The following is a 26,182-nucleotide window of genomic DNA, read 5'->3' as shown; positions in this document are numbered from 1 at the left end:
GCCGCAGCAAGAGCATTGACAGGAATTAGCAAGAGAGATCATATTACTCCAGTTTTAGCTTCTCTTCACTGGCTCCCTTTAAAGTCTAGAATAGAATTTAAAATCCTCCTCCTCACATACAAGGCCCTTAAAGGCCTAGCTCCATCGTATCTTAAAGACCTTATTGTACCATATCATCCCAGCAGATCACTTCGGTCTGAAAGTGCAGGCCTACTTGTGGTTCCTAGAATTTCAAAAAGTAGAATGGGAGGTAGAGCTTTCAGCTATCAGGCTCCTCTCCTGTGGAACCAGCTCCCAGTTTGGGTTCGGGAGGCAGACACTCTCTCTATTTTTAAGGTCAGGCTTAAGACTTTCCTTTTTGATCAGGCTTATAGTTAGGGCTGGACTAAACCATCCCTTAGTTATGCTGCTATAGGCCTAGGCTGCTGGGGGACGATGCACCAAACACATGTCCTCCTTCTTTCTTCTCTCTCCTCTCTCGCATCCTCCACTTTCTTTTCTCTGGCACAGAGCTCTTGCCCTCTAATTTCCTATATACTACTAGTCATACAATTCTGTGCTATTACTATGTAGAATGTTTACTGCTGTACCCGGCTGGCCTTAGGCAGATGGGTCCCTCCATATGAGCTGGGTTCTGCTCGAGGTTTCTTCCTGTTAAAAGGGAGTTTTTCCTTGCCACCGTTGCCTTCAGGCTGCTCTGGGGGTTTCAGGCCGGGTTTTTGTAAAGCGTCTTGAGACGATTTGTATTGTTATTGACGCTATATAAATAAAATTGAATTGAATTGAATAGTGATATCATGGTGTAGTGATATCATGGTGTAGTGATATCATGGTAGTGGTATCATGGTGTAGTGGTATCATGGTAGTGGTATCATGGTAGTGGTATCATGGTGTAGTGGTATCATGGTATCATAGTGTAGTGGTATCATGGTAGTGGTATCATGGTATCATGGTATCATAGTGTAGTGGTATCATGGTGTAGTGGTATCATGGTATCATGGTGTAGTGGTATCATGGTGTAGTGGTATCATGGTGTAGTGGTATCATGGTATCATGGTGTAGTGGTATCATGGTAGTGGTATCATGGTGTAGTGGTATCATGGTGTGGTATCATGGTATCATGGTGTAGTGGTATCATGGTGTAGTGGTATCATGGTAGTGGTATCATGGTGTAGTGGTATCATGGTATCATAGTGTAGTGGTATCATGGTAGTGGTATCATGGTATCATGGTGTAGTGGTATCATGGTGTAGTGGTATCATGGTATCATGGTGTAGTGGTATCATGGTAGTGGTATCATGGTATCATGGTGTAGTGGTATCATGGTAGTGGTATCATGGTAGTGGTATCATGGTAGTGGTATCATGGTATCATGGTTGTGGTATCATGGTTGTGGTATCATGGTAGTGGTATCATGGTAGTGGTATCATGGTATCATGGTGTAGTGGTATCATGGTAGTGGTATCATGGTAGTGGTATCATGGTATCATGGTAGTGGTATCATGGTAGTGGTATCATGGTTGTGGTATCATGGTTGTGGTATCATGGTAGTGGTATCATGGTGTAGTGGTATCATGGTAGTAGTATCATGGTGTAGTGGTATCATGGTGTAGTGGTATCATGGTATCATGGTGTAGTGGTATCATGGTGTAGTGGTATCATGGTAGTGGTATCATGGTGTAGTGGTATCATGGTATCATGGTGTAGTGGTATCATGGTGTAGTGGTATCATGGTAGTGGTATCATGGTGTAGTGGTGTAGTGGTATCATGGTGTAGTGGTATCATGGTATCATGGTGTAGTGGTATCATGGTGTAGTGGTATCATGGTATCATGGTGTAGTGGTATCATGGTGTAGTGGTATCATGGTGTAGTGGTATCATGGTATCATGGTGTAGTGGTATCATGGTGTAGTGGTATCATGGTATCATGGTATCATGGTGTAGTGGTATCATGGTGTAGTGGTATCATGGTATCATGGTATCATGGTGTAGTGGTATCATGGTGTAGTGGTATCATGGTATCATGGTAGTGGTATCATGGTGTAGTGGTATCATGGTATCATGGTGTAGTGGTATCATGGTATCATGGTGTAGTGGTATCATGGTATCATGGTAGTGGTATCATGGTAGTGGTATCATAGTGTAGTGGTATCATGGTAGTGGTATCATGGTATCATGGTATCATGGTAGTGGTATCATGGTAGTGGTATCATGGTAGTGGTATCATGGTGTAGTGGTATCATGGTGTAGTGGTATCATGGTATCATGGTATCATGGTGTAGTGGTATCATGGTAGTGGTATCATGGTGTAGTGGTATCATGGTGTAGTGGTATCATGGTGTAGTGGTATCATGGTATCATGGTGTAGTGGTATCATGGTAGTGGTATCATGGTGTAGTGGTATCATGGTGTAGTGGTATCATGGTGTAGTGATATCATGGTGTAGTGATATCATGGTATCATGGTTGTGGTATCATGGTATCATGGTGTAGTGGTATCATGGTGTAGTGGTATCATGGTAGTGGTATCATGGTTGTGGTATCATGGTATCATGGTGTAGTGGTATCATGGTAGTGGTATCATGGTAGTGGTATCATGGTGTAGTGGTATCATGGTAGTGGTATCATGGTGTAGTGGTATCATGGTAGTGGTATCATGGTAGTGGTATCATGGTGTAGTGATATCATGGTGTAGTGGTATCATGGTGTAGTGGTATCATGGTATCATGGTATCATGGTGTAGTGGTATCATGGTGTAGTGGTATCATGGTAGTGGTATCATGGTATCATGGTGTAGTGGTATCATGGTAGTGGTATCATGGTAGTGGTATCATGGTGTAGTGGTATCATGGTAGTGGTATCATGGTGTAGTGGTATCATGGTGTAGTGGTATCATGGTATCATGGTGTAGTGGTATCATGGTAGTGGTATCATGGTGTAGTGGTATCATGGTGTAGTGATATCATGGTATCATGGTTGTGGTATCATGGTATCATGGTGTAGTGGTATCATGGTTGTGGTATCATGGTATCATGGTATCATGGTTGTGGTATCATGGTATCATGGTGTAGTGGTATCATGGTTGTGGTATCATGGTATCATGGTGTAGTGGTATCATGGTGTAGTGGTATCATGGTATCATGGTGTAGTGGTATCATGGTAGTGGTATCATGGTATCATGGTGTAGTGGTATCATGGTAGTGGTATCATGGTAGTGGTATCATGGTATCATGGTAGTGGTATCATGGTTGTGGTATCATGGTTGTGGTATCATGGTAGTGGTATCATGGTAGTGGTATCATGGTGTAGTGGTATCATGGTATCATGGTGTAGTGGTATCATGGTGCAGTGGTATCATGGTAGTGGTATCATGGTGTAGTGGTGTAGTGGTATCATGGTGTAGTGGTATCATGGTGTAGTGGTATCATGGTGTAGTGGTATCATGGTATCATGGTGTAGTGGTATCATGGTGTAGTGGTATCATGGTAGTGGTATCATGGTGTAGTGGTGTAGTGGTATCATGGTGTAGTGGTATCATGGTATCATGGTATCATGGTGTAGTGGTATCATGGTGTAGTGGTATCATGGTATCATGGTATCATGGTGTAGTGGTATCATGGTATCATGGTATCATGGTGTAGTGGTATCATGGTGTAGTGGTATCATGGTATCATGGTATCATAGTGTAGTGGTATCATGGTATCATGGTAGTGGTATCATGGTGTCATGGTATCATGGTGTAGTGGTATCATGGTGTAGTGGTATCATGGTGTAGTGGTATCATGGTATCATGGTGTAGTGGTATCATGGTGTCATGGTAGTGGTATCATGGTATCATGGTGTAGTGGTATCATGGTGTAGTGGTATCATGGTGTAGTGGTATCATGGTGTAGTGGTATCATGGTATCATGGTAGTGGTATCATGGTGTAGTGGTATCATGGTATCATGGTGTAGTGGTATCATGGTATCATGGTAGTGGTATCATGGTAGTGGTATCATAGTGTAGTGGTATCATGGTAGTGGTATCATGGTATCATGGTATCATGGTAGTGGTATCATGGTAGTGGTATCATGGTAGTGGTATCATGGTGTAGTGGTATCATGGTGTAGTGGTATCATGGTATCATGGTGTAGTGGTATCATGGTTGTGGTATCATGGTTGTGGTATCATGGTATCATGGTGTAGTGGTATCATGGTGTAGTGGTATCATGGTGTAGTGGTATCATGGTAGTGGTATCATGGTGTAGTGGTATCATGGTGTAGTGGTATCATGGTATCATGGTGTAGTGGTATCATGGTGTATTGGTATCATGGTGTAGTGGTATCATGGTGTAGTGATATCATGGTATCATGGTTGTGGTATCATGGTATCATGGTGTAGTGGTATCATGGTTGTGGTATCATGGTATCATGGTATCATGGTTGTGGTATCATGGTATCATGGTGTAGTGGTATCATGGTTGTGGTATCATGGTATCATGGTGTAGTGGTATCATGGTTGTGGTATCATGGTAGTGTACTAGTATCAGGGTATATCAGGGTACTGGTACTGACATCTCGGTCCACGGTGGTGGCGAAGCTGACGGCCTCCTTCTGGCTGCAGTTGACAGCTTTCTGTAGCGTATAGATGACCTGTTCATATGTGTGGACCTCGTCATTGAACAGCATGCAGTAGTAGGTGTCTCCTCTGTCCCTGCAGACAGGGGACATGTAGGACATGTACGACACAGAGGACACACAAAGTAGGACATGTGTATGTCTATTATTGTGTGTGTTATTATTGTGTTGTTCTTACAGAGGTTCCAGCCCTGGTGGCAGCTCGTCCTCCTGTTCCCAGGTCAGCAGATCCACAGCATATTTCAGGATGATGGAGAAGATGCTGTAACCACGGGCAACCAGGTCAGCTGGTAGCTGAGCTACCGGGTCCTGGTGGAGGGACAAAGAGAGCAGAGTGAGCTCTAATCGATGCTAACAACATAACTGATCCTTCAACTCGATGCCAACAATGTTATTGATCCCTCTAATCGATGCTAACGCTAACAATGTCATTGATCCCTCTAATCGATGCTAACGCTAACAATGTCATTGATCCCTCTAATCGATGCTAACGCTAACAATGTCATTGATCCCTCTAATCGATGCTAACGCTAACAATGTTATTGACCCCTCTAATCGATGCTAACGCTAACAATGTCATTGACCCCTCTAATCGATGCTAACGCTAACAATGTCATTGACCCCTCTAATCGATGCTAACGTTAACAATGTCACTGACCCTTCTAATCGATGCTAACAACATTACTGATCCTTCAACTCGATGCCAACAATGTCATTGATCCTTCTAATCGATGCTAACGCTAACAATGTCATTGATCCTTCTAATCGATGCTAACGCTAACAATGTCATTGATCCCTCTAATCGATGCTAACGCTAACAATGTCATTGACCCCTCTAATCGATGCTAACGCTAACAATGTTATTGACCCCTCTAATCGATGCTAACGCTAACAATGTTATTGACCCCTCTAATCGATGCTAACGCTAACAATGTTATTGATCCCTCTAATCGATGCTAACGCTAACGACATCTTTGATCCCTCTAACCGATGCTAATGCTAACGACATCATTGATCCCTCTAATCGATGCTAACACCAGGGGTCGCATTAACCGAATATTTTCCGTCATTGACGTCTTTTTTTTTTTTAAACTGTGACGGAAAAATCGGAAGGCCGCCCCGTCCGTCATTTTGACAGATTGCAATTCACATTTCTGACCACTTGGTGGCGAGTGACGTTATTAATTGGCTCTTGCCTCTAATCACAGTTTGCGTTCCTAACATCGCAGAACTTTTATCAGTGCATGATTTCCTGGTACACCGATTATACTGATGCACACATCAGAGCTCGGGTAACGGAGGAATCGGATGAAAGCAAGTTGCTCGGACTGATGGAACCCTTGATAAAAGCAGAGTTTTGTGCAAATTGTGCTTCGGTGGTATGCAAGTGTTCACATACCACCGAAGCTCTTCAACCTTACGGTTCCACCTAAATCAAAGCATGTTGCAGCGAGCACAGAAACCGTCGGAGCCGTTAGCGCTAGCAGTCCTGGTCCGAGTACGGACAAGACGAGTCAGGAGCGCAAACTGGGTTTTTTTTTCTTACCATTTAATGAATGATTATTTAATATTATGAATATGAATTAAAAATGAATGAAAATTAAATGCTATTAAATATGTCTTTATTATCATTTAAAAAAAAAAGTGAAGGGTAAAAATAGATTATGACGGGATTTTTATGACCCTGTCAGTCATGACCGACAACGAAAAAGTCTAGCGCAACCTCTGGCTAACGCTAACAATGTTATTGATCCCTCTAATCACATAGAGGCTCTAACCATGTGTAGGACGACATTTATCCATAAATAACTGATCAGGAATCAATAGAAAAAAGAAGACAGAGACAGACAGAGACAGACAGAGACCATGTCTCACCTCCTCAGAGTGTCTCTCTGCTGCAGTGTGTTTCTGGCAGTAAGGACTTTTCTTCCAAGCTTCAGCGTCCCCACAGTCACAGAAACCTCCTCCTCCTGAAGTCGTCATCTACAACACACACACACACACACACACACACACAATAAATACACACATAAACACACACTGCCTCATGTTGCGTCTCTCTAGTTCTTCCAGTGTTGTCATTGAAATCACAAGCTGCTGCTTCAGGTGTGTGTGTGTCTCTGTGTGTGTGTCTCTGTGTGTGTGTGTGTGTGTGTGTGTGTGTGTGTGTCTGTCTGTCTGTCTGTGTCTGTGTGTGTGGTTGCGTGTCCAGTCTCTTTGTTCCTGTTGTCAGCTGTAGATGACTGAGTCTGTCCTCACTGACTCGTACATGGACACTCAGGGCTGAGCGGCGGTTCTTACCCGGTAACGGTGCTCTTTGTGGACACTGCCCAGGAAACACTTCATACACAGGACACATGTCGGGTCAGCAGCACACTCCCTGGACACAGCACAGAGTTAACTCCTCCTACTACCTGCACAGGTGAGGCTCCTGCTACCTGCACAGGTGAGGCTCTCTTACCTGCAGGAGTAGGTGGGCTCTCCCACCTTGAACACGTGGCCACACAGAGCTGACGGACGGTTGTTCTCCTGGAGGAGGGCCAGGCCGGACGCGGGCTCCTCCCCCAGCAGGAGCCACTCCAGCGGGGCCAGCAGGAGCAGCTGACAGGCCAGCTCCTCCCTCTGCTCCTCCCTGCTGCTGCTGCCCACACCTGGCCCCAGGCAAAGGAGTCTGGGTACATACGCTGCCAGGTGACGGTACACCTCCTGCTGCAGGTCGGCCGCCGCCAGCCACCGCTGATGAGGAGGAGGAGGAGGAAGAGGAAGGAGAAGGAGAAGGAGAGGGAGAGGGAGAGGAAGAGGAAGAGGAGGAAGAGGAGGAGGAGGAGGAGAAAGAGGAGAGGGGACGACAGCTGGTTGGATTCTAATCAGTCTGATCAATACTCAGAGAGTAGATGATTAACACTGAGCTAACGCTGAGCTAACGCTGAGCTAACGCTGAGCTATCACTGGACTAACACTGAGCTAACGCTGAGCTATCGCTGAGCTAACGCTGAGCTAACGCTGAGCTATCGCTGAGCTAACGCTGAGCTAACGCTGAGCTATCACTGAGCTAACGCTGAGCTAACGCTGAGCTAACACTGAGCTATCACTGGACTAACACTGAGCTAACGCTGAGCTATCGCTGAGCTAACGCTGAGCTATCGCTGAGCTAACGCTGAGCTAACGCTGAGCTATCGCTGAGCTAACGCTGAGCTAACGCTGAGCTATCACTGGACTAACACTGAGCTAACGCTGAGCTAACGCTGAGCTATCGCTGAGCTAACGCTGAGCTATCACTGGACTAACACTGAGCTAACGCTGAGCTAACACTGGACTAACGCTGAACTAACGCTGAGCTAACGCTGAGCTATCGCTGAGCTAACGCTGGGCTAACGCTGGGCTAACGCTGAGCTATCACTGGACTAACGCTGAGCTAACGCTGAGCTAACACTGAGCTATCGCTGAGCTAACGCTGGACTAACGCTGAGCTATCGCTGAGCTAACACTGAGCTAACGCTGAGCTAACACTGAGCTATCGCTGAGCTAACGCTGAGCTAATGCTGAGCTGATGTTGCGCAAGCACTAAGCTAGTACTAAGCTGATGCAAAGCTAACACCAAGGTAATATTAAGATAGTGCTAAGCTAACAGTAAGCTAACAGTAAGCTAATAACCCATACAGATGTTAGCTGAAGTGTGTAACATATATTTAATATATTTCTCGTGTTTAGATTGTTAGATGACCAGGGGCCTCAGAAGTTGTTTCATTCCAACCTGCCTCCGACGTCTGGAGCAGATTTAAGGTGGAGCAGATTTAAGGTGGAGCAGATTTACAGCTGTCACTAATCGTCTGGTCTGAACGATGGATGCTGAGGTTCAGATAAACTTGTTTCACTGTCTGAGGGATTTTATTTGCTCATTTTAAATTCACTTTTTAAAGGAGTTAAGATCAGTTTTACATGACACATCTACATCCAGTAGCATTAAGAGACTCGTCAGCACGAGACGTCACTGGACCTTTAATTTAAAGATATTAGATGTAAAACCAGAACATTCATTCAAGCTGGGAGGACATGTTTTACTTCCTGCTTCCAGTCACTGGTAAAACCTGAAGCTCCGCCCACTGAGATTCTCTCATCCAATTAATTTAGGTTCTTCTTTATTTCTGATGTTGTTTTAAAAACAAAGTTCAGATTAGAACTGAACTCTGGAAGCTTCCATCATCTCAGTAAAGTCAAACATGTCTGATGAGAAAGGACAAATATAAACAATCAGCATCAATGGTCCTCACTGTGTTCACACCTGAACACCTGAGCAAGGGAACAGGTGTGAACAGCAGACGACCTACACAACCCTCCTCACTGAGTGACCGACAGCTGTGTCCTGCTGTGTCCAGGTGTGTCCAGGTGCGTCGGGTGCTCAGCTCACCTGTCAGTCCCTGACATCTTTGTTCAGATAAAACAACACAGTGACGGTTAGCACCTGCCCTGATCTCACCGGTTATTCTACCGTTAAATACCCGTTGATGAACCGTCTGTCCCGGAGGAGCGTGCCGGATAAAACCCGCTGGTGGTGTCGGAGCACACCGCCCGGACTGACACCAGCTGTTTCCGGCAGCTTGTACCTGACGTCCAGATGTTTTTCTCGGCTCAGAGTAGCTAGCATTAGCATTAGCATTAGCATGAGCTGAAAAACAAGCCGAGCCGAGCTGGAGGAAGATTAACCGCTAAACGCCGCGGACAGCAGCGCAGAGACGTCCCACTGACGCCGGGACAGAGCAGGACACAGACACCGGAGCTGGACGCTCGAGGAGCCGCTTACCGACGCGGTGTCTTTGGCGGAGAAATTCAGGAATTCAGAACATAGAGCGGACGGTGGATCTCTGTCGGACTCGGCCGCCGCCATCTTTCCTCCCTCTGCTCGGTGGGTTCTGGAACAAGAACCCGGAACCGGAAATCAGCCACCACGGAGGGCGTGGTCAAGAAGTAGACGGGGCGTGGCTTGTTTAGTTTGTGGCTTCTGCTGTGGTCTGGGTCCAGTAAGTACAGCCAATGGGTGTGGCCAAATATGGAAGTTTGTTCCGGCAATATTGTTTTTTTTTTTTTAAGAAACTTTCATGCCAATAAAGCCCATTTTGAATTTGAATTGAATTGAATTGAATTGAGAGAGAGAGAGAGAGAGAGAGTATATATACAGTATATATAAAACTTTATTAATAACCTGTATGTAACTTTATTAAAAACATTCAAATTCCAACAGGAAACAATTGTTTAATGACAATAAAACAGGAATTTAATTGCTGCTTTATCATGATTAGTGATCCGTTCTGTTTGTGCATCCCATGGAAGTCTATTATATATATTATATATATATATATATATATATATTTGTGTATTACCCCTGTGGAATTGTGCATATACTCTTAGTACTATACTTATGGAAGGATCACTGACACTACACACTGTTGTATACTGTAAGACAGTTGTTCCCAAACTTTTCACAGCCCGTACCCCTTCAGACACTTGCCGCCACCCCACCACCCACATTTAGCATAACATACAAATAAAATCTCTTAAAGTGAATGATTTCTCACAAAATAGATTTATTTACCAGCATTTTCAGTGAACAACAGCTGTTCACTTTTGAAAAAAGAAATCTACCAAACATTTCTACATTGGCAGCTCAAAGTTATCAGAATTGTTGATGACATAATTTAAAGACCCAATCAAGAACGAGATTTGCTTGTTTCTGAGGGGAAAGTATAGTTATATCATCAGGAGATTTACACCTGGACACCAATCACAGACATTTCAGGGAATCACTACATTAGCAGCAAACTGATACGTAGCTTCAACACCAGTTGTCCTACAATCTAACTATTAACATAATTGACTCACAAGAAAAAACAGTCTTTTGATTTTTCATTTAAGTGGAGAATCAGAAAATGAGAAAAGAACCCGTTTTTCTGTTTTTTTCAGGCTGAGTTCAGAATCAACTCTTACGCGTACCCCCTACGTCACTCTGCTGTAAGATGATGATTAGAAAACGGACACATTTATTAGTTTCTGGTTTAAATGAGTTTCCAAACCAAACTCTAAAATATTTATAATTCATCTCAACAGACTCAAACTGAATAAAACATATATCTTTCTTTAAATAGTTAATATAAATGAATTAGCAGCATAACAATGAGACACTGTCAGGATGACGACAGCCAGAAAAGACTAAGTAAGATTATATCTCTCAGCATCATTCATTCATCTTCTGTAACCTCATGTTCTGTGAAGGGTCATGGGTCTGATGGAGCCTATCCCAGCTGTCATTGGTCTAGAGGGGGGGTCCACCCTGGACAGGTCTCCAGTCTATCCCAGTCTAACACAGAGAGACAGAATCACCAATGAACCTAACCAGCATGTCTTTGGACGGTGGGAGGAAGCTGGAGAACCTGGAGAGAACCCACGCAGACACAGGGAGAACATGCTGACTACACACAGAAAGGAACCAGTCGGCCTGGATTAGAACCCAGAACCTTCTGGCTGTGAGGCATCAGTGATAACCACCACACCACTGTGCTGTCCCAGCTCTCAGCATCATCTTTTCTGTTATGGTTTTAAGGACTTTCAGATTCTTGATATCAGATCCAGGTTCAGTCTTGGAGCTGTCAAATAGAGTCCGTCCTGTTCTGAACCAGTTTCTGGACCAGATTTCGGAGCTCCTTCAATTCAGCCCGGATAGCCTGAAGCTCCTGGTTCTGCAGGTCTCCTTTGTCCAGGTTCTGGTTCATCTGAACTCTGTTAGACATAAATGTTGGACTAGCTGTTTACACCTGCAGACAAACTGATTTGTACCTGAGAGTCGACTGCTCTCACCTTAGACCGCTGACTGTCTTCATGTCCCTCTGTTGGACCAGGAACTGGTCCAGCGTCTCCTGTAGGTCACAGAGACACAGAGACATCATCATTCAGGAGGAAGGGAACAGCTCCTCTGCCCCTCAGCATCCTTGGTAGGGATGCGGAGGTGGTGGAGGATTACAAATACCTGAACAGACTGAACTGGAGGACCAACAGTACAGCTGTGTACAAGAAGGGCTGCAGCAGAATCTATTTCCTGAGGAAACTGAGCTCCTTCAATGTCAAGTCAAGTCAAGTCATGTTTATTTATATAGCACACTTAAACGCAATGTAATTGACCCAAGGTGCTCACAGAAATAAAATATACACAGTAATAAAAACAAAAATATAAATGACAAAAAATAAAATAAATAAAACATAAAATAAATGAAAATACAAAATAATAATAATAATAATAAACAGATTATGATTGTAGATAAAAGAACATATGGTTACTGAAACTATTACTACTAGAGAAAGAATGTACAGTAAAGTTAAAGATGCCAGTTAATACAATACTGAAAAGAAATAGAAATAAGATAAATAAACAAACAAGGGGAGAAATTAATGGACATTATAGGCCAAAGAAAATAGATGGGTCTTTAAATTTGATTTAAAACTAGTGATGGTGGGACAGGACTTAATTTCTATAGGGAGATTATTCCAGAGTCTAGGGGCAGCAACAGAAAAAGCCCTATCCCCTTTAGTTTTTAGGATTGCATTTGGGACTGAGAGAAGATGTTGTGAGGAAGACCTCAGTGGCCTAGAAGGACAGTAGGGACTTAAAAGGTCACAGATATACTGTGGTGCCATTCCATTCAGGGCTTTGAAAACAAAAAGTAAAACTTTAAAATGAATTCTGTATTTGACAGGTAACCAGTGGAGTTGGGCCAGCACAGGACTTATGTGCATATGTTTCTTTGTTCCAGTAAGAAGCCTTGCTGCTGCATTTTGAACTAATTGAAGTCTAGCACGGGTAGATTGGTTCAGACCTAAATACAGAGAGTTACAATAGTCCAGCCTAGATGTAACGAAAGCATGGATTACAGTTTCTAAATCAGTATATGACAGCCAGGGCTTTAATTTAGCTATTGTTCGTAGTTGAAAAAAGCTTCCCTTAACCACACTACTGACTTGCTTATTGAAATTCAAAGAGGAATCTAGGAAAACACCTAGATTTCTGACCTCACTGTGGCAATTTACAGCCAGTGGCCCAAGTGCATTTCTTATCTTAGTAACAGAGCTGTGTGGACCAAAAATAATTATCTCTGTTTTCTTTTCATTTACTTGTAAGAAATTTGCAGCCATCCAACTCTTTATGTCATTAAGGCAGTTAAACAGGCTTTCCAAAGTGCCAGAACTTTCAGCTGCTAATGGCAGGTAAAATTGAGTGTCATCAGCATAGCAGTGATATTGAATGTTATGTCTGTTAAAGATGGAGCCAAGAGGCAGCATATATAGGGAGAATAGCAAAGGGCCTAAAATGGAACCCTGAGGGACACCACATTTGATAGGAGCAATGGACGAAGAGCAATTACCTAATCTAACAGAGAATGTTCTATCCTTCAGCTAAGATGTGAACCAATTCAACACCACCCCTTGCAGACCAACTTTAACCTCCAGACGTTTTAAAAGGATGCTATGGTCAATGGTGTCAAAAGCGGCACTAAGGTCAAGAAGTGCTAAAAGGGCACAAGAGCCATTATCTACTGAGCAAAGAATATCATTTTGCACCTTAAGTAGAACAGATTCAGTGCTATGAAGTTTTCTAAAACCTGAATGAAATTTATCTAGGATACTGAAAGCATTCAAATAAGAGGTGACCTGAGAGAGAACAACTTTTTCCGGGATCTTTGAAACAAAAGGTAATTTGGAAATAGGCCTATAGTTTTTCAGGTCACTGTAATCAACACTGGGCTTCTTTAGTAGAGGTCGGACAATTGCATGCTTAAAACTAGAGGGGACCACTGCAGTAGATAGGGAGCTATTGATAATAGCCAAAACAACAGGGCAAATGATGTTAAAGACTTCCTTAAACAGGTGTGAAGGTAAAACATCTGAGTGGCAAGAGGAGGATTTCATATGAGAGACCACTTCAAATAGCTGGGAGGGTGACACAGGTTGCCACTGCTGAAGGCAGCTGGGTGAGAGTTTTATAACTGAGGGATCAGAATTTAGGGAAGGAATTTGAGATTTAATGTTATTAATCTTATCAATGAAGAAATTGAGAAACTTCTCACAGTTTTCAGTGGTGGGAGAGATAATGGAAACAGCAGCAGGAGGATTTAAAATAGAGTTGATGGTACTAAACAATATTTTTGGTCTGTGAGCATTATTGGCAATCAATTTAGAGTAATACTCTGTTCTAGATGACTTAACAGAGTTTTGGTAAATCTTTAGAGAATCTCTAGAAATATCATAAGAGACATGAAGTTTGTCTTTTTTCCATTTTCGCTCATTTCTCCTACACACTTGTCTAAGAGAATGGGTAGAATCATTAAACCAGGGAGTGGAGTTGGTTTTAGATTGTTTTAGTTTTAAAGGGGCAACACAGTCTAGAGTAGCAGAACAGGAAGTGTTGAAGAGATTAACTAATTCTTCTGCATCAAAGCAGGTGGACAGGGCATCATTGATAGCAGGTGATTGAGTGAGCATAAAGGTGTTAGAGAAATTTAAAGATGTGGTTGAATTTATGGCTCGGACAAAGGAGTGGGACTTGGGGGGAGAGACAGGGGAACAAAACATAGAGCATTCAAACAAAATCATAGAGTGGTCAGAGATACCAATATCAACAATTTCTAAGTTAGACACAGAGAAGCCAGAGGAAAGTACAAGGTCTAGAGTGTGGCCTTTCTGATGTGTTGGTGCCATCACTGATTGAGTGAGGTCAAAAGAGTCCACTATGCATAAAAACTCATGAACTAAAGGTTTTGATGGGCAACAGATGTGAATGTTGAAATCCCCTAGAATCAATAATTAGTCAGAAAGAGTGGCCATGACTGATAAAAGGTCAGAGAATTCTTGAATAAGATTAGAAGAAATTTTAGGTGGTCTGTACACTAATGCACAGAGGACAGGGGGATTAGCATGAATTTTTAAAAGTTGAACCTGAAAAGTAGAGTAAACATCAGTTGGTACAATTCTACAATTAAAACAGTCTTTAAACACAGTTGTGTGCAGCAAGATGCTGGAGATCCTCTACCAGCCTGTTGAGGCCAGCAGCCTTTTCTCTGCTGTGGTCTGCTGGAGGAACAGCATTACAACCAGTGACACCAACAGACTGAACAATCTGATCAGGAAGGCTGGCTCTATCATTGGCTGCAGACAGGAAACATTAGAATCGGTGGTGGAGAGGAGGACTCTGAACAAACTGTTATCAGTCATGGATAACCCTGACCACCGTCTCCACCACACAATAGACAACGGAGCAACTTCTCCAGAAGGCTCGGACAACTTGGTTGTCTCAAAGAACTCTACAGGAAATCTTTCCTGCCTCAAGACGTCAGTCTGTACAACTCCTCATCTCGACAGATGACTCTAGACTGGACGTTTTGTTACTGGCACATTTTGCACATGGATGATTGTAATTTCATTTTTCATTCATTCATTCATTCATCTTCTGTAACCTCTTGTCCTGTGAAGGGTCATAGGGGTCTGGAGCCTATCCCAGCTGTCATTGGTCTAGAGGGGGGGTCCACCCTGGACAGGTCTCCAGTCTATCCCAGCTGTCATTGGTCTAGAGGGGGGGTCCACCCTGGACAAGTCTCCAGTCTATCCCAGCTGTCATTGGTCTAGAGGGGGGGTCCACCCTGGACAGGTCTCCAGTCTATCCCAGCTGTCATTGGTCTAGAGGGGGGGGGGGTCCACCCTGGACAGGTCTCCAGTCTATCCCAGCTGTCATTGGTCTAGAGGGGGGGTCCACCCTGGACAGATCTCCAGTCTATCCCAGCTGTCATTGGTCTAGAGGGGGGGTCCACCCTGGACAGGTCTCCAGTCTATCACAGCTGTCATTGGTCTAGAGGGGGGGTCCACCCTGGACAGGTCTCCAGTCTATCACAGGGTTAACACAGAGAGACACCCACACCTACGGCCAATTTAGAATCACCAATGAACCTAACCAGCATGTCTTTGGACGGTGGGAGGAAGCTGGAGAACCTGGAGAGAACCCACGCAGACACAGGGAGAACATGCAGACTACACACAGAAAGGAACCAGTCGGCCTGGATTAGAACCCAGAACCTTCTGGCTGTGAGGCATCAGTGATAACCACCACACCACTGTGCCTTCCTATTTCATTTTTAATATTCAATTATTTTGTTTTTCTTATTCTTATATTTTTTCTATTGTCTTGCTGAGTGTCTGTACGTTGCTGCTGTAACAGTGAATCATCTATGAGCTGATAAACACATTTAGATCTGATACAAACTTTGATCTGTGCTGGGATGCGTCCCATATCGCTGTGATGACGGGGATTCGTTGTGATGTCATCGTTGAAGGCATCAATCAGTGGCGAGCAGCGGCTAGAGATGTAACGGTTGTCATAGAAACGATGGAGGAGGGGCATGGACTCCTCCACCTGCAGGACAACGGATGCCTGCTGCATCACAGCGTTAGCCTGCGAGTTATCGTGAACTCTGACGCACACAAACACACACACACATATATGTAACACACATGTATGGAAACACACATATGTAACACACACGTATGTAACACACACACACGTATGTAACACACACACACACACACACATATATATGTAACACACATGTATGGAAACACACATATGTAACACACACGTATGTAACACACACACAACACACACGTATGTAACACATAGAAATAAACACATATGTAACACACACACATACTGCATATAATGTAGGTAAAATATGAAATATTTCTACTAATAGTACTGGTTAGGAGTCCAGGTGTAGGTCCAGGTGTTGGTCCAGGTACTGGTCCAGGTATTAGTCCAGGTACTGGTCCTAATGTTAGTCTAGGTGTTCGTCTCGGTATTGGTCCAGGTATTAGTCCAGGTACTGGTCCTAATGTTGGTCTAGGTGTTGGTCCAGGTATTAGTCCAGGTACTGGTCCTAATGTTAGTCTAGGTGTTGGTCCAGGTGTTGGTCCAGGTATTGGTCCAGGTATTGGTCCTAATGTTGGTCTAGGTGTTGGTCTACGTGTTGGTCTACGTGTTGGTCTAGGTGTTAGTCTAGGTGTTGGTCCAGGTATTGGTCCAGGTATTGGTCCAGGTATTAGTCCAGGTACTGGTCCTAATGTTAGTCTAAGTGTTGGTCTAGGTATTGGTCCAGGTATTGGTCCAGGTACTGGTCCTAATGTTGGTCTAGGTGTTGGTCTAGGTGTTGGTCCAGGTATTGGTCCAGGTATTAGTCCAGGTACTGGTCCTAATGTTGGTCTAGGTGTTGGTCTAGGTGTTGGTCCAGGTATTGGTCCAGGTATTAGTCCAGGTACTGGTCCTAATGTTGGTCTAGGTGTTGGTCTAGGTGTTGGTCCATGTGTAAGTCCATGTGTTAGTTCAGGTGTGACCTCTGACCTCTGGAAGGTGTCTGTGAGAAGGGCGATCAGCAGGTTGACACAAAGGATGGATGATGCTGCTAGAAACGTCCCACAGAGAAGAGGAGCCATGACGCTGTCCACCGTTACCATGGCAGCGTACTCATATTCGTCCACCAGCGTGATGCGGTAGAGACTGTAGAGTAGACCTGAGACAGACTGCATGCTGGGAACTGAGGCAGAGCCTGGGGGACGTTATCATTATTATCATTATTAGGTTATTTAGGTATGGTCTTCATAGAGACAGCAATGAAGCCCACACACACTCTGACCTCCAAAAATGATCCAGAAGCTGCAGGCGTACGGGACAAAGATCTCCACGTACAGGAACAGGAAACACATGACGTCCCCGACGATGTTCCCCAGCATGACGATGAACGGGCCCATCAACCTCCACAACACGTTAAGAAATACTTCACTAAAGATGAAGCCCATACGACCGTGACATGTCAGTCCTGAAGTACCACTAAAGTACTACTACAAAAAAGACATGCTAATGCTAACGCTAGCAGAGGAACGGTCCAGATCCTCTGGACAGCAGTCAGTTAACAACTTGACCGAACGTCCTGTGGTAACAGAGAGAAGGAGGCTGCACATCAACTATCTGATAAAGTTATTAGACCTTTAGCTGCTACACTATCCCATCTAACAACACGCTGTGGAGGACTATTAAATGCTACTGATGGTGCTGAGGTGCTGCCTGTTTTTATACAGGCTATACATATCTGCAGGTCACAGTATGTAGCACATGAGCTGTCTGTTCTCAGCATAACTGTGTTCTGTTGCGTTCTATTTGTTGACATTGTTGCTGTGGTTATAGAGCATGTTTTTTGTCCTTGATGCCAGTGAATGCACCATGTGAGAGACTGAAGTTATGGTAAATGGTCTTGTTTTTATATAGAGCTTTTCTACCTATTGGTTCTCAAAGCGCTTTACAGTCATAGACACATCTACCCATTCGCTCACACAAGCACTCACACATTCACACACCAGTGCCTCACACTGGGAGCAACTGGCGGTTCAGTGTCTTGCTCAAGGACACTTCGGCATGTGGCACAGAGTGTAGAGCTGAGAGTTTGCCGAGCAAGAGCCAATGTCAGACTGACGGTGTTTATGGTGATGACGTGGTCTACGGTCGACAGTAGCTCGTGTTCAAGCTTCAGTTAACTTTCAGAAAATCCTCCGTAGCTTTTTTAGTGTGAGACGCTACGATATGTGTTCAGGTCAAGGATGTAGATTTCATTACTTTCTACTGTGATGTCATCGACTAGTCGACTATAAAAAAATTTGAAGTTGTCCAACGATGAACAGGCCTATCAACCTCCACAAGTTCTGTCCCCTCGTCTCTTACCTGAAGGCTCTGACGTGTTTCATGAGTCTCAGCCACAGGAAGATAATGGAGACAGAGAAGAGACGCAGGCTGGCGGTCTGTAGACAGATGGACGGACGGAGGATGTCGGCTACGTGGACACTGAAAGACGCCGTCAACAGGAAGTACACCAGCCAATCAAAGATGTTCCTGACAGAACACAAGGCGCGACTTTTTATTCCTGAATCTTAACTCGAGTCAGAGACAATCAGAACTTTAGATAATCTGGTTCTGGTTCATGGGTCATGTTTTGACCTGATTCTGGTTCAGGGGTCATGTCTGGACCTGGTTCTGGTTCTGTGCCCATGTCTGAACCTGGTTCTGGTTCATGTTTTGACCTGATTCTGGTTCGGGGTCACGAATGGACCTGGTTCTGGTTCAAGGGCTATGTATGGGCTTTGTTCTGGTTCAGGGGTCATGTTAGACATGGTTCTGGTTCATGTGCCCCTGGTTCTGGTTCTGGGCCCATGTCTGGACCTGGTTCTGGTTCTGTGCCCATGTCTGAACCTGGTTCTGGTTCATGTTTGGACCTGACTCTGGTGCAAGGGTCATGTCGGGCCTGGTTCTGGCTCTGGGGTCACGAATGGACCGGGTTCTGGTTGAAGGGCCATGTGTGGTCTTGGTTCTGGTTCATGTGCCGCTGTTTCTGGTTCTGGGCCCATGTCTGGACCTGGTTCTGGTTGAGGGGTCATGTCTGGACCTGGTTTAGGGGCCATGACTGGACCTGGTTCTGGGCTCACGCCTGGACCTTGTTCTGGCTCAGTAATCATGTCTGGACCTGGTTCTGGTTCATGTTTGGACCTGGTTCTGGTTCATGTTTGGACTTGGTTCTGGTTCATGTTTAGACCTGGTTCTGGTTCATGTTTGGACCTGGTTCGGTTCATGTTTGGACTTGGTTCTGGTTCATGTTTGGACCTGGTTCTGGTTCATGTTTGGACCTGGTTCTGGTTCAGGGGTCATGTCTGGTGAGTGATTCGGTACCAGAGGTCCTGCCTGTAGCTTCCCTTCATCCTGTGAATTTGTTTGTTCTGATCCAGAAGGAAGTGTCTCTCCTGCAGACACAGAAAAACAGAAACATGTTCTGGTCCAGACTCATCTCTACATGGACCTCCAGGTTCCTGAAGGTGCGTTGTACCTGAGGCCACATGGGATGTGAGCAACGCAGGTCGTCATGGAGACGACAGTCAGCCCACTTCTGCTGCAGGCGGAGCTTCCTCCTCGAACGCAGGACGTCCTGAACCTCCCTTAGAACCTCCTCCATTGTCAGGAGGAGCGCCAGGACCACGAGGACAATACGCCACCAGTCCTGAGACAGAGAAACAGGTGAGGGACAGACAGGTAGAGACAGACAGATTGGGACAGACAGGTAGAAAGGACAGGTAGAGACAGACAGGTTGGGACAGACTGGTGGAGACAGACAGGTTGGGACAGACAGGTGTACAGACAAGTTGGGACAGACAGGTAGAAAGAGACAGCTAGAGGCAGACAGGTAGAAAGAGACAGGTAGGGACAGACCTGGGGGAGGACGTAACGATCAGCTGAGTCTCGGTGGATGGACACAGAGATGGCGACGGCAGTCCAGGAAATATTGAACAGGAGGTTGAGGGTTAGGAGAAGCCACGCCCCCAATCTGTCCTCATCGACCAATAGAGACAGACACGTAGACAGGTGACCTTTGACCTGAGACTTAAGATGGATAAATTGACCCAATCAGAGAGAGCGTACCTGCCGTAGAGTTTCCATTTGACCTGGATCAGTTTGAGAAAGACTGGATTCATGATGAGGTCCAGTTTCTGGTTCCGGACCACGACCTGGAGCTGGAAAGCGCATGACAGGTCATTGCCCAGAACTGTCCACTACTGTCCACTACTGTCCACTAGTGCCCACTACTGTCCTCTGCTGTCCAATACTGTCTACTACTGTCTTCTACTGTCCACTGTCCTCTGCAGTACAATGTCCACTAGTGCCCACTACTGTCCACTATCCACAGTTGAAACTCACTGGAGACATCTGCTCATTGGCTACTGCTCCTACAAACAGAGAGAGACAGAGACAGAATTTTGTTGTATGATAGTCAGAACACTGACACGTCCTCAGCTGTTGTAACAGTAGTAGCAGTAGAAGTAGCACTAGTACTAGTACTAGCAGTAGTAACAGTAGTAACAGCACTAGCAGTAGTAGCAGTAGTAGCACTAGAAGTAGCACTAGCAGTAGTAACAGTAGTAGCACTAGAAGTAGCACTAGCAGTAGTAACAGTAGTAGCAGTAGCACTAGCAGTAGTAACAGTAGTAGCAGTAGAAGTAGCACTAGCAGTAGCAGTAGTAGCAGTAGTAACAGTAGTATCAGTAGCACTAGTACTAGTACTAACAGTAGTAACAGTAGTAGCAGTAGAAGTAGCACTAGCACTAGCAGTAGTAACAGTAGTAGCAGTAGAAGTAGCACTAGCACTAGCAGTAGTAACAGTAGTAGCAGTAGAAGTAGCACTAGCACTAGCAGTAGTAACAGTAGTAGCAGTAGCACTAGAAGTAGCACTAGCAGTAGTAACAGTAGTAGCAGTAGTAGCAGTAGTAGCACTAGAAGTAGCACTAGCAATAGTAACAGTAGCTAGTAGCACTAGCACTAGCAGTAGTAGCAGTAGCACTAGCAGTAGTAACAGTAGCTAGTAGCACTAGCAGTAGTAACAGTAGTAGCAGTAGCTAGTAGCACTAGCAGTAGTAACAGTAGTAACAGTAGCTAGTAGCACTAGCACTAGCAGTAGTAGCAGTAGCACTAGCAGTAGTAACAGTAGCTAGTAGCACTAGCAGTAGTAACAGTAGTAGCAGTAGCACTAGCAGTAGTAACAGTAGTAGCAGTAGTAACAGTAGTAGCACTAGCACTAGCAGTAGTAACAGTAGCTAGTAGCACGAGCACTAGCAGTAGTAACAGTAGTATCAGTAGCACTAGCAGTAGTAACAGTAGTAGCAGTAGCACTAGCTGTAGTAACAGTAGTAGCACTAGAAGTAGCACTAGCAGTAGTAACAGTAGTAGCAGTAGCACTAGCAGTAGTAGCAGTAGTAACAGTAGTAGCACTAGAAGTAGCACTAGCAGTAGTAACAGTAGTCGCAGTAGCAATAGCTGTAGTAACAGTAGTAGCACTAGAAGTAGCACTAGCAGTAGTAACAGTAGTAGCAGTAGCACTAGCAGTAGTAGCAGTAGTAACAGTAGTAGCACTAGAAGTAGCACTAGCAGTAGTAACAGTAGTAGCAGTAGCACTAGCAGTAGTAGCAGTAGTAGCAGTAGTAACAGTAGTAGCACTAGCACTAGCAGTAGTAACAGTAGTAGCAGTAGCACTAGCAGTAGTAACAGTAGTAGCACTAGAAGTAGCACTAGCAGTAGTAGCAGTAGTAGCAGTAGCACTAGCAGTAGTAGCAGTAGTAACAGTAGTAGCACTAGCACTAGCAGTAGTAGCAGTAGCACTAGCAGTAGTAACAGCAGTAGCACTAGCAGTAGTAACAGTAGTAGCAGTAGCACTAGCAGTAGTAACAGCAGTAGCACTAGCAGTAGTAACAGTAGTAGCAGTAGCACTAGCAGTAGTAACAGCAGTAGCACTAGCAGTAGTAGCAGTAGTAGCAGTAGCACTAGCAGTAGTAGCAGTAGTAACAGTAGCACTAGCAGTAGTAGCAGTAGCACTAGCAGTAGTAGCAGTAGTAACAGTAGTAGCACTAGAAGTAGCACTAGCAGTAGTAACAGTAGTAGCACTAGCAGTAACAGTAGTAGCAGTAGCACTAGCAGTAGTAACAGTAGTAGCAGTAGCACTAGCAGTAGTAGTAGTAGCAGTAGTAACAGTAGTAGCACTAGCAGTAGTAGTAGTAGCAGTAGTAACAGTAGTAGCACTAGCACTAGCAGTAGTAACAGTAGTAGCAGTAGCACTAGCTGTAGTAACAGTAGTAGCACTAGCAGTAGTAACAGTAGTAGCAGTAGCACTAGCAGAAGTAGCAGTAGTAGCAGTAGCACTAGCAGTAGTAGCAGTAGTAACAGTAGCACTAGCAGTAGTAGCAGTAGTAACAGTAGTAGCACTAGAAGTAGCACTAGCAGTAGTAACAGTGGTAGCACTAGCAGTAACAGTAGTAGCAGTAGCACTAGCAGTAGTAACAGTAGTAGCAGTAGCACTAGCTGTAGTAACAGTAGTAGCACTAGCAGTAGTAACAGTAGTAGCAGTAGCACTAGCAGAAGTAGCAGTAGTAGCAGTAGCACTAGCTGTAGTAACAGTAGTAGCAGTAGCACTAGCAGTAGTAACAGTAGTAACAGTAGCACTGGCAGTCGCACTGGCAGTAGCACTAGCAGTAGTAACAGTAGTAGCAGTAGCACTAGCAGTAGTAGCACTAGCAGTAGTAACAGTAGTAGCAGTAGCACTAGCAGTAGTAACAGTAGTAGCAGTAGCACTGGCAGTCGCACTGGCAGTAGCACTAGCAGTAGTAACAGTAGTAGCAGTAGCACTAGCAGTAGTAACAGTAGTAGCAGTAGCACTGGCAGTCGCACTGGCAGTAGCACTAGCAGTAGCACTAGCTGTGTTACCTTGCAGCTTGTCCTCAGGAGACAGTGGTTCTGGTTCCAGGTGATTCAGGAAGTAAAACTGCTGCCGGGTCATTTTGTCCACCACATGGAACTGACTGAGGGCCAGCTGAGCCTGAACACCACAACCAATGTTACCTGACAACTAATGTTACCATGACAACAAATAACATTAGTATGACAACCAATGTTACCATGACAACTAATGTTACTACAACAATCAATGTTACAATGACAATAACATTAGCAGCCCTGCTATGTGTCAGTATGTGGGACATTACCACTGGACTCATCTGACCAATCAGAGCAGTTATACAGAGCCGTCCATCACAGTCCTTTACTCCAGCCTCTGCTTCAAGCTCCAACAGAACCCGAGCTGCTTCACTGCGCTCTGAAAACACAAGGTGTTTGATGTCAGTGGTGATGTCACTAGTGATGTCAGTGGTGATGTCACTAGTGATGTCAGTGTTGATGTCAGTGGTGATGTCAGTGAAGCCAGTGGTGACGTCAGTGATGATGTCATTAGTGATGTCAGTGGTGATGTCACTAGTGATGTCAGTGACGATGTCAGTGAAGCCAGTGGTGATGTCAGTGATGATGTCACTAGTGATGTCAGTGATGATGTCACTAGTGATGCCAGTGATGATGTCACTAGTGATGTCAGTGACGATGTCAGTGAAGCCAGTGGTGAAGTCAGTGATGATGTCAGTGACGATGTCAGTGAAGCCAGTGGTGAAGTCAGTGATGATGTCACTAGTGATGTCAGTGGTGAAGTCAGTGAAGCCAGTGGTGATGTCAGTGATGATGTCACTCGTGATGTCAGTGACGATGTGAAGCCAGTGGTGATGTCAGTGACGATGTCAGTGAAGCCAGTGGTGATGTCAGTGATGATGTCACTAGTGATGTCAGTGGTGATGTCAGTGAAGCCAGTGGTGATGTCAGTGACGATGTCAGTGAAGCCAGTGGTGATGTCAGTGATGATGTCACTAGTGATGTCAGTGGTGATGTCAGTGAAGCCAGTGGTGATGTCAGTGATGATGTCACTAGTGATGTCAGTGAAGCCAGTGGTGATGTCAGTGATGATGTCAGTGACGATGTCAGTGAAGCCAGTGGTGATGTCAGTGATGATGTCACTAGTGATGTCAGTGGCGATGTCAGTGATGATGTCACTAGTGATGTCAGTGACGATGTCAGTGAAGCCAGTGGTGATGTCAGTGATGATGTCATTAGTGATGTCAGTGGTGATGTCAGTGATGATGTCAGTGAAGCCAGTGGTGATGTCAGTGATGATGTCAGAGCTATAACCCATGTTGGCGGCGAGCTGCAGTGGCGTCCTGTGTTTGTAGTCGGTGCAGTTGACGGAGGCTCCGTTCTGCAGCAGGAGTCTGATTGAATCCACAGCATCGTTCTTCGCTGCGTAGTGAAGAGGAGTCTGCTGGTCCACAAGAGTCTGAGCCGCCACATCAGCTGATAACACATCAAACTACATCAGTACCTGTGAAGCTCAGCCTGCTGTCCTAAAATCCACCGTTGCTCTTACTTCAGCCCTCTGGAACGTCCACACTGACCTTTTCGTTCCAGCAGGAACTGGACCATGTCCTTGTAGTCCAGCGCCGAGGCCACGTGCAGCGCAGTGACTCCAAACCGGTCGGAACGGAGGAGGTCTGAGCCTCGGTCCAGGAAGAACCGCATGACATCCACGCTCCACGCCCTGGAGATCTGAACACAAACACCACCAACAAACTCTGTTTCATCTTTGTCTCTAAATGTGGATGTTTTCATGTTTCTCGGTTTGTTCAATATGTGTCGTTCATTTATTCTTTTACAGTCGCTGATTGTGGTCATGACACCAGAGAACCAACCAAACAGATGAAGTGAATAATGAATCATGTGACCTCATGAAGGACAGTTTGTCCATATCTGTCTGAGCTGTTTGGATCGGCTCCGTCTGAGATCAGCTCCTCCACAAACTCAAGGTCCACCTGGACAAACACAGAGACAGGATGATGTCACCAGAAGCCAGGAAGTGTTACCTGGTCAGTGTTACCTGGTGAATGTTACCTGGTCACTGTTACCTGGTGAATGTTACTTGGTCAGTGTTACCTGGTCAGTGTTACCTGGTGAATATTACCTGGTCAGTGTTACCTGGTCAGTGTTACCTGGTGAATGTTACCTGGTCACTGTTACCTGGTCACTGTTACCTGGTCACTGTTACCTGGTGAATGTTACCTGGTGAATGTTACCTGGTCACTGTTACCTGGTGAATGTTACCTGGTCACTGTTACCTGGTCAGTGTTACATAGTCACTGTTACCTGGTGAATGTTACCTGGTGAATGTTACCTGGTCACTGCTACCTGGTGAATGTTACCTGGTAAATGTTACCTGGTGAATGTTACCTGCTCACTGTTACCTGGTGAATGTTACTTGGTAAATGTTACCTGGTCAGTGTTACCTGGTCACTGTTACCTGGTGACTGTTACCTGGTAAATGTTACCCGGTCACTGTTACCTGGTGAATGTTACCTGGTAAATGTTACCTGGTAAATGTTACCTGGTCACTGTTACCTGGTGAATGTTACCTGGTGAATGTTACCTGGTCACTGTTACCTCGTCAGTGTTACCTGGTGAATGTTACCTGGTGAATGTTACCTGGTCAGTGATACCTGGTGAATGTTACCTGGTCAGTGTTACCTGGTGAATGTTACCTGGTGAATGTTACCTGGTCAGTGTTACCTGGTGAATGTTACCTGGTCACTGTTACCTGGTGAATGTTACCTGGTAAATGTTACCTGGTAAATGTTACCTGGTAAATGTTACCTGGTCACTGTTACCTGGTCAGTGTTACCTGGTGAATGTTACCTGGTCACTGTTACCTGGTCAGTGTTACCTGGTCAGTGTTACCTGGTCAGTGTTACCTGGTGAATGTTACCTGGTGAATGTTTCCTGGTCAGTGTTACCCAGTGAATGTTACCTGGTCAGTGTCGTGATTGGTTGCAGCCAGATGTCTGAAGTGATCCAGTAGTTTTTTGTTGAGTTGCTGGTAGTTTTTGGCGCCATCGGTTTTGTCGTTCTGCTCCTCGTCATCTTCCTCATCCTCAGCCAGACCTCTGTACTTGGTTTGAGCATGAAGACATTCAGATCCACATTCACTGGACTCACCACTCAGTCTGATTCTTCTCTGGTTCCACTGACTGTG

General features: G+C 44.9%; 2 protein-coding genes across 2 annotated transcripts in view; both read right to left on the bottom strand.

The window, feature by feature from the left end:
• The window catches only part of ubr2 (ubiquitin protein ligase E3 component n-recognin 2), a 43,534-nt gene extending 34,017 nt beyond the window's left edge, over positions 1 to 9,517 (bottom strand). Inside the window, 6 exon segments of the mRNA XM_084561823.1 lie at positions 4,557 to 4,695; positions 4,798 to 4,928; positions 6,495 to 6,602; positions 6,921 to 6,999; positions 7,081 to 7,355; positions 9,421 to 9,517. Coding sequence (XP_084417949.1) covers positions 4,557 to 4,695; positions 4,798 to 4,928; positions 6,495 to 6,602; positions 6,921 to 6,999; positions 7,081 to 7,355; positions 9,421 to 9,504 — 816 coding nt within the window. The 5' untranslated portion in view covers positions 9,505 to 9,517.
• Positions 9,518 to 9,989: 472 nt separating this feature from the next.
• On the bottom strand, positions 9,990 to 16,057 carry LOC311500436 (uncharacterized protein). The gene is made up of 3 exons (XM_084561845.1): positions 15,916 to 16,057; positions 11,469 to 11,527; positions 9,990 to 11,390 (listed from the first exon to the last, which is right to left on the bottom strand). Exons 1-3 carry the CDS (start codon positions 16,051 to 16,053, stop codon positions 11,261 to 11,263), a joined length of 327 nt encoding a protein of 108 aa, XP_084417971.1. The 5' UTR covers positions 16,054 to 16,057; the 3' UTR covers positions 9,990 to 11,260.
• Between the last annotated feature and the right edge of the window lie 10,125 nt (positions 16,058 to 26,182).

The sequence above is a fragment of the Chelon labrosus genome (assembly GCF_963514085.1).
Source record: "Chelon labrosus genome assembly, chromosome: 15".
NCBI lineage: Eukaryota > Metazoa > Chordata > Actinopteri > Mugiliformes > Mugilidae > Chelon > Chelon labrosus.
This window is presented reverse-complemented; position numbering and strand designations above follow the sequence as displayed.